The sequence below is a fragment of the Salmo salar genome, chromosome ssa29 (assembly GCF_905237065.1).
Source record: "Salmo salar chromosome ssa29, Ssal_v3.1, whole genome shotgun sequence".
NCBI lineage: Eukaryota > Metazoa > Chordata > Actinopteri > Salmoniformes > Salmonidae > Salmo > Salmo salar.
The window spans coordinates 9,944,918-9,957,500 of NC_059470.1; the positions used below are offsets into that span (position 1 = coordinate 9,944,918).

General features: G+C 41.5%; 1 protein-coding gene across 3 annotated transcripts in view; it reads right to left on the reverse strand.

The window, feature by feature from the left end:
• Positions 1-5,129: 5,129 nt before the first annotated feature.
• The window catches only part of LOC106590110 (uncharacterized), a 22,731-nt gene continuing 15,277 nt past the window's right edge, over positions 5,130-12,583 (reverse strand). For 2 of the 3 annotated variants that reach the window (XM_014180686.2, XM_014180688.2), the window contains 4 exons: positions 7,900-8,062; positions 7,562-7,710; positions 5,935-6,068; positions 5,130-5,586 (listed from right to left, as the gene is read on the reverse strand). In XM_014180686.2, the coding sequence (XP_014036161.1) occupies positions 5,441-5,586; positions 5,935-6,068; positions 7,562-7,710; positions 7,900-8,062 (592 nt within the window). In that variant the 3' untranslated portion in view covers positions 5,130-5,440. The remainder of the gene's footprint in view (positions 5,587-5,934; positions 6,069-7,561; positions 7,711-7,899; positions 8,063-12,583) is intronic. The other variant, XM_014180687.2, reaches the window with a different exon arrangement.

Genomic DNA, 12,583 nt, shown 5'->3' on the forward strand with positions numbered 1-12,583 from the left:
CATTCGCGTAACAGGCAGGGTCCTCGTGGAGTGCAATGTAAAGCAGGTGGTTAGAGCGTTGGACTAGTTAACCGTAAGGTTGCAAGATTGAATCCCCAAGCTGACAAGGTAAAAATCTGTTGTTCTGCCCCTGAACAAGGCAGTTAACCCACCGTTCCTAGGCCGTCATTGAAAATAAGAATGTGTTCTTAACTGACTTTCCTAGTTAAAAAATATTTATAAAAAAATTACTACAAAAAAAATAATTAAATAATAAAAAATAAATAAAACAGTAAAAAAAATTACATTTAAAAATAATAATTAATTATAATAGTCGGCAAATCGGTGGTAAAAAATACCGATTCTTATGAAAACTTCAAATCGGCCCTAATTAAATCAGCCATTCCGATTAATCGGTCGACCTCTATTCCTAAGGCTTCCACTAGATGTCAGTCTTTAGAACATTGTTCAAGCTTCTACTGTGAATATGGAGTGAACAAGAGGGCCTGGAAGTTGATGAGTGAGAGAATGACATGAGCTCAGAGGTGCGCGCTCATGTGAGCATTAGCTGTGTTCCTTTTTTTTCTGAAGACATTGGAATTGTCCGGTTGGAATATTACTAAAGATTTATGTTAAAAACGTCCTAAAGATTGATGCTATACATCGTTTGACATATTTCTACGAACGTAAATATAACATTTTTTGACTCTTCTTCGTGACATTTTGAGCGCGCTTCCTGCATTTGGAGTAGTGGACTGAACACGGGAACAAAAAGGAGGTATTTGGACATAAATGACGGACTTTATCGAACAAAACAAACATTTATTGTGGACCTGGGATTCCTGGGAGTGCATTCTGATGAAGATCAAAAGGTAAGTGAATATTTATAATATTATTTCTGAGTTTTGTTGACTCCACAAAATGGCGGGTTTGGTTTCGTGTCTGAACGCTGTACTCAGATTATTGCAAAGTGTGCTTTCGCTGTAAAGTCTTTTTGAAATCTGACACAGCGGTTGTGTTAAGGAGAAGTGCATCTATAATTCTTTGAATACAGTTTAATATTTTATCAACGTTTATGATGAGTATTTCTGTAAATCAGTGTATGTAAACTTCCGACTTCAACTGTAGATTATATCTTGAATTCACCAGATAGTGGGTCCACCAGGGTTCTTTAGGGTTGTTGATGGCCAGCAAGGTGCTGTGGCAGTGCAGGTTTCAAAAGAAGACATACAGCATTTGGAATCTGTGAACTGGCATATCCCATTTAAAAAGCAGGGATGGGGTCAAGGTAAAAACAAAAAGGATGATCCATTATTTTTGTATTGGCTTACTTGGTTTTACACAAAAGCCCACCGCATATCTTTTGTCATATTTTTAAATCCCAAAATGTGTATCTTAAAAGGGTAGATTAATATTTAAAAAAAATGTTAGATGGTTCCTCAATCTGAAAGTACTCTATGGGCCAACAGAAACTGTAATCCATGGTTCGGTTTCCTTTAATAAACAGCAACTATCAAAGTTAGCTGAAGTTTGATTTGGCTGTTTAAATAACACTGAACCATGGATTTGAGTTTCTCCTGGCCCACAGACTACTTTGAGGATGAGGAACCATCAAACATTACGTTTTAAAATACTGAACTTCCCATTTAAATGTAAAAAAACGCCAAATCACTGACTGCCTGTCTGAGAGAAACAGCCAAGTGATCTTTGCTACATTGATCACGGTCCAGATCAGATAGAATGACGGAGGGTGCATTTCAGGGTTGCAGGAGACTGGACCAAACACATTCCTTCATGCAGAGACATCAATCACAACTGAGTGATATAAATCACACATCATGTACAGCCTCATCATTTCATTTTCATCACTTAGGCATTCATGTGTGCAGGGCTGCATGAGTAACCAAACATATTTGGCATTTCTATTATTCCCCCTCCTCTCCACATACTAAAACTGTGACAGATGGGAGTTGCCTCTAAAGATAGATGGACGTGTTAGGCTACATCTGGAAAACAGTTTAGAGTGTGTGTGAGAGAGAGATACCTCTAGAACACAGTAAAGCGAGAGTGCATGAGCCAGTGTTCCACATCCGGAGCATGATACAGGTGTAGTCTGCCCAGCAGTACATGGTCACCTCCAGAGGAAAGGACTCATTACCCAACGTGAGACATTACCCAACGTGATCCTAAACAGATCTAGGGAGTAAAGCCTTTGCATGTTTGGTAGAGGGACACTATAATCCACATACTACAGTGTCCATATTAGCACAGTCACCCGCTGAGACTGAGATTGTACTAATATGGACACCGTAGTATGATGTTCATATTAGGACAGCCTCAGACTGAAACAACTCCTAAAGTTGTCCTAATATGGACACCGTATATCAGTAAGATGGGAAATACATCAGTATGTGCAGTTACATCACCTCCAGTATTCAAAATTTCCTTTCAGAAGTTTCTGGAAAGTGCTTTTATCAACTCATCTCCTTAGTTAACGTAGTTGGTGATATGCAGATAAGGAGATCAAAATACAATCATTGGTGTTCTATCCAGAGCTGGGCTGAAAACATATGGCATTTAGAACGAGTGGTAGGCCAAAGGTCTATCATTGCATAAAGTCATACCACTGTGGATGCACACTGTGTGTACAAAACATTAGGAACACCTTCCTAATATTGAGTTGCACCCCTTTTGCCCTCAGAACAGCTTCAATTCGTTGGAGGATGGACTCTACAAGGTGTAAAAAGTGTTCCACAAGAATGCTGGCCCATGTTGACTAATGCTTTCCACAGTTGTGTCAAGTTGGCTGGATGTCTTTTGGGTGGTGGACAATTTCTTGATACACACAGTAAACTGTTGAGAGTGAAAAACCAAGCAGCTTTCCAATTCTTGACACACTCAAAGCCTGGCATCTTACACCATACCCCGTTCAAAGGCACTATAAATATTTTGTCTTGCCTATTCACCCACTGAATGGCACACATAAACAATCCATGTCTCAATTCAAAATAATTATTTAACCTGTCTCCTCCCTTTCATCTACACTGATTGAAGTGGATTTAACAGGTGACATCACTAAGGGATCATAGCCTTCACCTGATTTCAGCTGGTCAGTCTGTCTTGGAAAGATCAGGTATTCCTAATGTTTTGTACACTCGGTGTATAACAAGTTGTTAGAAAAACTTCTCAAAGGGATCCTTTTAGTGACATACTGTACAGTATGTATTTCAAACGTCCCAGTAGGAGACATCATTTACCGGTAAGGTCATATTGGGTAAAATAGTCATTAAATATGACAAAGTTGTCATATAGACTTAGTAAGTTGTGCACTACTAAGGGAATAGGGGGGGGGGCTGGCTAAGACAAAATTAATTTATCCTTGGTTGTTTTATTTTGATTTTCAAACACACTGCATCCAGTGTAATGATATGATTAAACTGCCACCTGACGAAACAGGAAGTTGATGGTTAAGAATAATAAAGATGGCTGAATGGATGCACACGCTTGATTATTGTGGAACATCTCTTGGGCGCATGGTTACTAGCAAATAACTCCTCACAGATGAATCATGACACCTCACTACCTTCAACACACCAGTCGGAAGGTACAGATATCTCTGCTTTCCATTTGGAATAAACAGCGGCCAAGAGGTGTTCCACGAGTATCAGGCGTGAGTGTCTAGTCAGCCATATTTATTACTTTGAACCATCAACTTCCTGTTCCGCCAGGTGGCAGTATAATCATATCATTACATCCAGTAGCCATACCATTACCGAACCATACTGTACTTGTTTATCCAGATCGCCTGCTAACTGACACTTCCCGATGTCCTCACTGTATCGCACTGTATTACAGAGATGGACCAGCAGTCTGGTAGATTTCACTCACTGCCAGAGTCGTGCCCTGATGCCAGAACATGGCAAAAGCGATACACACACCATGTAGAACCACATGGTGACGATGTCCCACCATACTGCCCTGGCCCTCAGCATACATAGACACACGGGACCTGTAGATGCTCACTGTCAAGCTATCAACTATAACTCCCCATACACAGCACACTCTTTTACAAGCACACACACTATCTGGGATCTGATGCGTTGGACTTTTGATAATGGCACTGTTTGTCAGTTTATCATGGTTTACTGCAGTATAATAGGTTTATTGTGTGTGTTTACCCTCGGATGCCTTTACTGAAACTGAGTAGAAAGCCTGTGACACACACACACACACACACACACACTCCTATTCCGTCATAATGAGCTCAGCCTATCCAAGAGCCAACTGGCAGTCTCAAAGATCACCGGTATAGAATCGCCAGAGCAATATGACACTCGCAAGGGCACTACTATATGCGGCTGCAATTTCCCAACAGTGTCTAACCACTAAGTTACACTACTATTGCTCAGTGGTAAACTGTTGTTTTTGGCATCATTAAATCACAATACTATTTACAGATGAGTACATTAATAAAAAGTATAATAAAAACCTTTATATGTATAGGCCCATACATAAACGCAGTCCAAAGTGCTTTACAATATAGCACAGATTTGATTCCAACGGTCACTCCGGCATGATTTAGTGCTTCCAACCCCTCTTAAATATTGTGTGTGTTTGAGCTACAGACTTCTGGAGTTTTGCATTGGATTTGTCTATTTCTTCTACATCGGTCGATACCAACCATTAGCCTGATTGACGGGGTTGAACTAGAGCAGTGTTTGTGAGACAAGGGCGGATCCGGAAAACGGTGCTTCTCACAAAAATGTCTGTAAAGTCCGAATGAGCTACAAACTATTAAGACCCCAGTATGAAAAGCTGAGACGCTCACGAACGCGCATATCTGTTTTGCTCTATGACACTCACAAGCTACACAAGAGTTGTTAGAAGGTAAGGGATTATTCTACATAGAAGATCATAGGAAATCCCATGGCATAGTGCCTACGATATTGTAATAAACTCACATAGTTATTCCAAACTCCACACAGTTGTCACTGACTAGTTGGATATTCATTTCCCACTGAGCAAACCATTTCTGTTGAAGGAATGTAGTGAATTTCAGCTTTACACTGTGGGAATCCCTAGGACCAAAGAAGTTAAAAGAGAAGGTAGAAACACAGGTAGGTAGACAAGAATAGGGTATAAAAACAATGTGGTGGTACTAAAAGATTTATAAAATAATAAAAACATTATCATATTAATATTGCTTTAGTGTTGACAGCATGAGAGCATTTCTGTTCATTGTTTTGACACACAGTAATTGATATGATTTCATTAGCTTAGAAAGACATTAGCATTGGCTAGTGCAGAGGCCCCACTAATCATGTGGAAAGCCAGTAATGAAGTGCAAATCTCCATCTACATGTGTTGTAGACATAGGGAGGATTTGGTCACATCGGTCTCAGCCATTAAATGTTAAGGAAAACAACAGGGACATACATATATCCACAGCAGCTGGCTTCCCTCACATAAAGATGAGCTTCTGTGTCCTGGCAATGTCCACCGGTGACCTGAGCTCCTCTTCTCCGTAAAGTGGTTTATTCTTGTGCTTCCATAACACCATGATGATGCGTACAATAAATATGACACTGGTTATGGCCAAGATGACAGCTGGAAAAGAGATGATACATCAGGTATAGTAGACATAAGAATCATGGAAAAGTCACCGCAGTGACTACCGATAGTGATACACACAACAGTTACACTTGTGAAGATATTGTAAACATTGCCAATAGCCTAAACAATACCCAGTTCTCATTATACTTACATATAGTAAATATAACATCTTATCATTTGCAGTTAAGGATGATATGCTTGTACAAGACCTATGGGAATCTACTAATAATGCATGTGTAAGGTATCCATATTAGGCGCCTCAGCTGTCCTAATATAAACACCGTACAGGTGTTCTCTTCCTCTAGGTATCACTTTAGGAGTCAGTCAGGACATAGGGCCTACCAGACATGATGTCTATGTGGGTACCGGGCGTGGCTGGATTGGCCACACTCGCTGCCAAAACCAGGATCACCACAGGGTACACTGTTAGGATGTAGCGCACGTGCTTATCCAGGTACCAGTTCTCTATGACAAACCTGAGAGAGTAATAAGGAGGAAGAAAATCTTAAAAAATAAGTCCCATGCTTACAATAAGTGGATAGAAGGAAAGGGTTCTGGTGATTGTATGGTGTCCCTAAGCGGGAAATTAGCTTTTACATTTTAAAAGCTACTTTGCCACTTAGGGCCATTGTATCATTGTCATGCCAATGCCATAGTTTATACATAAAGTAAATGTACTGTTCATCAATTTGCAATGGAAATATTACTGGCAAAGCAGAAATGGTTTATTAAGCTATACAGTGGGGGAAAAAAGTATTTGATCCCCTGCTGATTTTGTATGTTTGCCCACTGACAAAGAAATGATCAGTCTATAATTTTAATGTTAGGTTTATTTGAACAGTGAGAGACAGAATAACAACAAAAATATTGAGAAAAACGCATGTCAAAAATGTTATAAATTGATTTGCATTTTAATGAGGGAAATAAGTATTTGACCCCCTCTCAATCAGAAAGATTTCTGGCTCCCAGGTGTCTTTTATACAGGTAACGAGATGAGATTAGGAGCACACTCTTAAAGGGAGTGCTCCTAACCGCAGCTTGTTACCTGTATAAAAGACATCTGTCCACAGAAGCAATCAATCAATCAGATTCCAAACTCTCCACCATGGCCAAGACCAAAGAGCTCTCCAAGGATGTCAGGGACAAGATTGTAGACCTACACAAGGCTGGAATGGGCTACAAGACCATCGGCAAGCAGCTTGGTGAGAAGGTGACAACATTTGGTGCGATTATTCGCAAATGGAAGAAACAAAAGAACTGTCAATAACTCTCGGCCTGGGGCTCCATGCCAGATCTCACCTCGTGGAGTTGCAATGATCATGAGAACGGTGAGGAATCCTTCCCTCAGCCAGGGCATTGAAAATGGGTCATGGATGGGTATTCCAGCATGACAATGACCCAAAACACATGTCCAAGGCCACAAAGGAGTGGCTCAAGAAGAAGCACATTAAGGTCCTGGAGTGGCCTAGCCAGTCTCCAGACCTTAATCCCATAGAAAATCTGTGGAGGGAGATGAAGGTTCGAGTTGCCAAACGTCAGCCTCAAAACATTAATGACTTGGAGAAGATCTGCAAAGAGGAGTGGGACAAAATCCCTCCTGAGATGTGTGCAAACCTGCTGGCCAACTACAAGAAACGTCTGACCTCTGTGATTGCCAACAAGGGTTTTGCCACCAAGTACTAAGTCATGTTTTGCAGAGGGGTCAAATATTTATTTCCCTCATTAAAATGCAAATCATTTTATAACATTTTTGACATGCATTTTTCAGGATTGTTTTGTTGTTATTCTGTCTCTCACTGTTCATATAAACCTACCATTAAAATTATAGACTGATCATTTCTTTGTAAGTGGGCAAACGTACAAAATCAGCAGGGGATCAAATACTTTTTCCCCCCACTGTATGGTTTATTGATTCAATACCACTTTGGTGAATTGAGAGGTTAGGTACAAGTTAGGAACAAACTCTCACCATCCTATGAGTCCCAATTGGAGCAGCACTAGTACCATTATGGCAGCATCTGTCTTGGGTATTGGGGTTTGATGGTCTAAAACAACGGTCAAGTGTAAAAAGGTAGCCACAGCCCACCATGTTGCATACAAAGCCACTCCGTTTTGCACCTGTAATAGAGTTTACAGATATGGTGTCCGTATTAGTTCAACTTCAGTCCTTCTGAAACTGAGGTTGTCCTAATATGGACACCATAAACTAACAGCCCATTTCTGTAACAAAAAGCACACTTGTGGAAGGTTTCTGTAAGCAATGCAATGTTCTTGGAGAATCATAGAAAAAAGTTGAAATGATTGTACCAATATTCGAATGAGCCAGAGATCATTGTTGTGATATTTGTGGAGCCACGCTCCATAGACGACCAGTCCGCAGCAGGAGAACATGATAATCACGCAGTTTGAGATGGCCTGTAATGCTGTGATCAGGAGTGTTGGCACCATCTTTCTATGACACACACAGAAGCTAGAAAACGTAATTTGTCTTGAGAAGTATACAAGTTAGTTTCTTATATTCAATGTAGAAACTCAAAACAACTCAAAACATCAAAACTTAAGGTTACTTACGTAACCCTGGTTCTATGAGAATATGAGATATACAGGATATGCCTGGACGTGTACAAAAGCTTGAACTAAGCAAACACACAGCGTCTGTTGGAGACAGACAGGTCGAGTAGCAAATGAGGTGAGTCCCTCTCCTCCATAAAGGAACCAACTCGCCAACCAATTGGTCATTCTCAAGCATGCCTCTTTTCCTTGCGCTCTCGCGAGCAGGGAAAATTGGTGAGACATCTCACTCATATTCTCACAGAACCGAGGTTACGTAAGTAACCTTAAGTTCTATATCAAATGCTTGTTTGGATGTCTCACTATGGGATTTGGCCAACTCCCGTCATGCAGACGTGCTCTCCAAAGCCATGGTAGTTCTAACATTACCCCTCAGAGGCTCCGCCACTGAAGACAGTATGCACCAATGAAGGTGCAGTGACGTCCAGTCGGTAAAACCTCATAAAAATATGAGGGGTGGCCCAACATTCCGCCTAGCAAATCTCTTTTAAAGAGATGCCTTTGAACAGTGCCCAAGAGGTAGCCAAACCTCTGGTGGAATGACCCCTCAGCCCATCAAGGGGCTGTTAACCCTTAGTATTATATGCGGTGCAGATGCCCTTCTTCTGTAGAATTGAAGGGTGGTGGGTGGAAAGCCATAAGCTCCAAGGCGAGACAGTTGTAATTGCCACTGACCTTAGGCATAAAGTCAGGGTTACCTTGAAAAACCCTGGGTCAAACTGTAGGCACAAATGATGGACTGACATCATGACTACGTCAAGCTTGTTACTCTTCGAATTTGTTGGATGCATTTGCTGTTTGTTTTGGTTGTGTTTCAGATTATTTTGTGCCCAATATAAATTAAATGTGACTAATGTATTGTGTCATTTGGGAGTCACTTTTATTGTAAATAAGAATAGAATATGTTTCTAAACACTTCTACATGAATGTGGATACTACCATGAGTATGGATAATCTTGAATGAATCGTTAATTATGATGAGTGAGAAAGTTAGATGCACACATATCATACCCCACCATAAATGCTAACCTTCCCTGTTATTGTAATGGTGAGAGTTTAGCATGTCTTGGGGGTATGATATTTGCTTTACTTGATAGTTTTTTTGGTTTGGGGACAGTGTGCTCGGTGGTGACTGACAAATTGTCTTCCTGCCTCGGTTGCATGTGAGAGTGCTGAGGGGAGAGCAGTGGCACGCGGGGCACTCGTCTTCCCAGTGAGCGGATGCATAGAAAGGAGCCGCTGCAAGAGAGGTATGGTCCTAGGAGCACAGATGGGCCTCTCCCCCATTTTGATGGGGGGTAAAGTCTCTACTCCACCGAGAAGAGGCAGGGCAGGACACGGCGTGAATTGTTGGCTGCCCATCCTGGGGAGTCATGTGGGCGGGACCTGTCTGGGACCTGTCCTAACTGTCTGCCTCTGTTAGGAGAGCCGAACTGTGGGTTTGCAGCCAGCTGCATTGCTGGGGGCTTTGTGTTACAAAAAACCCTGGTGCCAGCAAGTTGCCTTCTCCTTCCCACGAAGCCTTGGCTCATGAAGGGGAGTGGGTTACCATGGTTCCCAGGCTTTCGGGGCAAGCAGAAGTTGAAGGCTTTACCTTCCTTGCAAAGTTCTCACTTCTGTCAAATGGCGGCAATAGGAGCGTTGAGGAAATTATATTTTTCCTTGTTTGATTGGCTGGACAAGTTGAGCCACAGGGCTCTCTCCCCCACCAACACAATACTCATGGTGCCACCGCAGCCTTGGATGGCGGCCCTAGATGCCTGGAGGTTGAGATCCGCAACAACAGCAGATTTTGTCCTAATGGTCTTGGCTGGCTGTGCCTTTGACTAAGAGAATGTTCATCTCTTGTAGCAAATCAGCCTAGTGTGACAGGAGTAGGGACGTTACGTTCAATGCCTGTACTGAACGTGCCGCAGCAACGTGGACCTTTTGGAATATGGAAGCGGTAAAATGCTCCGCCTTCCTAGGAAAAGCAGTGCCAGTCATAGACAAGACACTGTTGTTGAGGTGGCTAGACAGTGAACGCTCCACCACCAGAGGCTTGCCGTGGCCCAATTCCTCCATGCCCTGGATGTCATTGCCAACACAGTGCCTGGTTTGGACCCACTTTTTTTATATTTGTATTTATTTAACCTCTCTAGGCTAGGCGGGACGAAATCGTCCCACCTACGTAACAGCCACTGCTATCCTGTGGCGCGATTTTCAAAACCTTAAAAATCCTATTACTTCAATTTCTCAAACATATGACTATTTTACAGCCATTTAAAGACAAGACTCTCGTTAATCTAACCACACTGTCCGATTTCAAAAAGGCTTTACAACGAAAGCAAAACATTAGATTATGTCAGCAGAGTACCAAGTCAGAAATAATCAGACACCCATTTTTCAAGCCAGCATATAATGTCACCAAAACACAGAAGACAGCTAAATGCAGCACTCACCTTTGATGATCTTCATCAGATGACAACCCTAGGACATTATGTTATACAATACATGCATGTTTTGTTCAATCAAGTTCATATTTATATCAAAAACCAGCTTTTTACATTAGCATGTGACGTTCAGAACTAGCATACCCCCGCAAACTTCCGGGGAATTCGCTAACATTTTACTAAATTACTCACGATAAACGTTCACAAAAAGCATAACAATTATTTTAAGAATTATAGATACAGACCTCCTCTATGCACTCGATATGTCCGATTTTAAAATAGCTTTTTGGTGAAAGCACATTTTGCAATATTCTAAGTACATAGCCCAGGCATCACGGGCTCGCTATTTAGACACCCGGCAAGTTTAGCACTCACCATAATCATATTTACTATTATAAAAGTTTCATTACCTTTTGTTGTCTTCGTCAGAATACACACCCAGGACTGCTACTTCAATAACAAATGTTGGTTTGGTCCAAAATAATCCATCGTTATATCCGAATAGCGGCGTTTTGTTCGTGCGTTCCAGACACTATCCGAAATAGTAAAGAAGTGTCACGTGCATGGCGCAATTCGTGACAATAAAATTCTAAGTATTCCATTACCGTACTTCGAAGCATGTCAACCGCTGTTTAAAATAAATTTTTACAACATTTTTCTCGTAGAAAAGCGATAATATTCCGACAGGGAATCTCCTTTTCGGCAAACAGAGGAAAAAAATCCCAAAGGCGGGGGCGGTCGGGGTCACGCGCATAAGCTAGTGTCTCTTGATCGGCCACTTGAGAAAGGCGATAATGTGTTTCAGCCTGGGGCTGGAATGACGACATTCTGTTTTTTCCCGGGCTCTGAGCGCCTATGGACGACGTGGGAAGTGTCACGTTAGAGCAGAGATCCTTAGTAAATGATAGAGATGGAAAAGAAGTTCAACAAATGGTCAGACAGGCCACTTCCTGTAAAGGAATCTCTCAGGTTTTGACCTGCCATTTGAGTTCTGTTATACTCACAGACACCATTCAAACAGTTTTAGAAAATTTAGGGTGTTTTCTATCCATATGTAATAAGTATATGCATATTCTAGTTACTGGGTAGGAGTGGTAACCAGATTAAATCGGGTATGTTTTTTATCCAGCCGTGTCAATGCTGCCCCCTAGCCCTAACAGGTTAACTACTGTAGGCAAGTCAGTTAACTTCTCTAGGGTAGGGGGCAGTATTTTCACGGCCGGATGAAAAACGTACCCAAATTAAACGGCCTACTACTCGGGCCCAGGAACTAGAATATGCATATTATTAGTAGATTTGGATAGAAAACACTCTGAAGTTTCTAAAACTGTTTGAATGATGTCTGAGTATAACAGAACTCATATGGCAGGCAAAAACCGGAGAGAAATCTAACCAGGAAGTGGGAAATCTGGTGCTTGTAGTCCTTTCAAGTCATTGCCTATCCAACATACAGTGACTTAGGGTTCATTTTGCACTTCCTAAGGCTTCCACTAGATGCCAACAGTCTTTAGAACCTAGTTTCAGGCTTTTGCAGTGAACAGAGAGCGAACAAGAAGGCCGGGAAGTTGGTGACTCAGAAAATGACATGAGTTCATTGGCGCGCATTCACGTGATGAGGTAGCTGTGTTCCAAAATGTTTTTCATGACATTGGAATCGTCTGGTTGGAATATTATTGAAGTTTTATGTTAACCTCTTACATCTAGACGTTCCGCTAGCGGAACACCTGCTCCAATATCCAATGATAGGCGTGGCGCGAATTACAAATTCCTCAAAAATACAAAAACTTTCGTTTTTCAAACATATGACTATTTCACAGCATTTTAAAGACAAGACTCTCCTTTATCTAACCACACTGTCCGATTTCAAAAAGGCTTTACAGCGAAAGCAAAACATTCGATTATGTCAGCAGAGTACCAAGCCAGAAATAATCAGACACCCATTTTTCAAGCTAGCATATAATGTCACAAAAACCCAAACCACAGCTAAA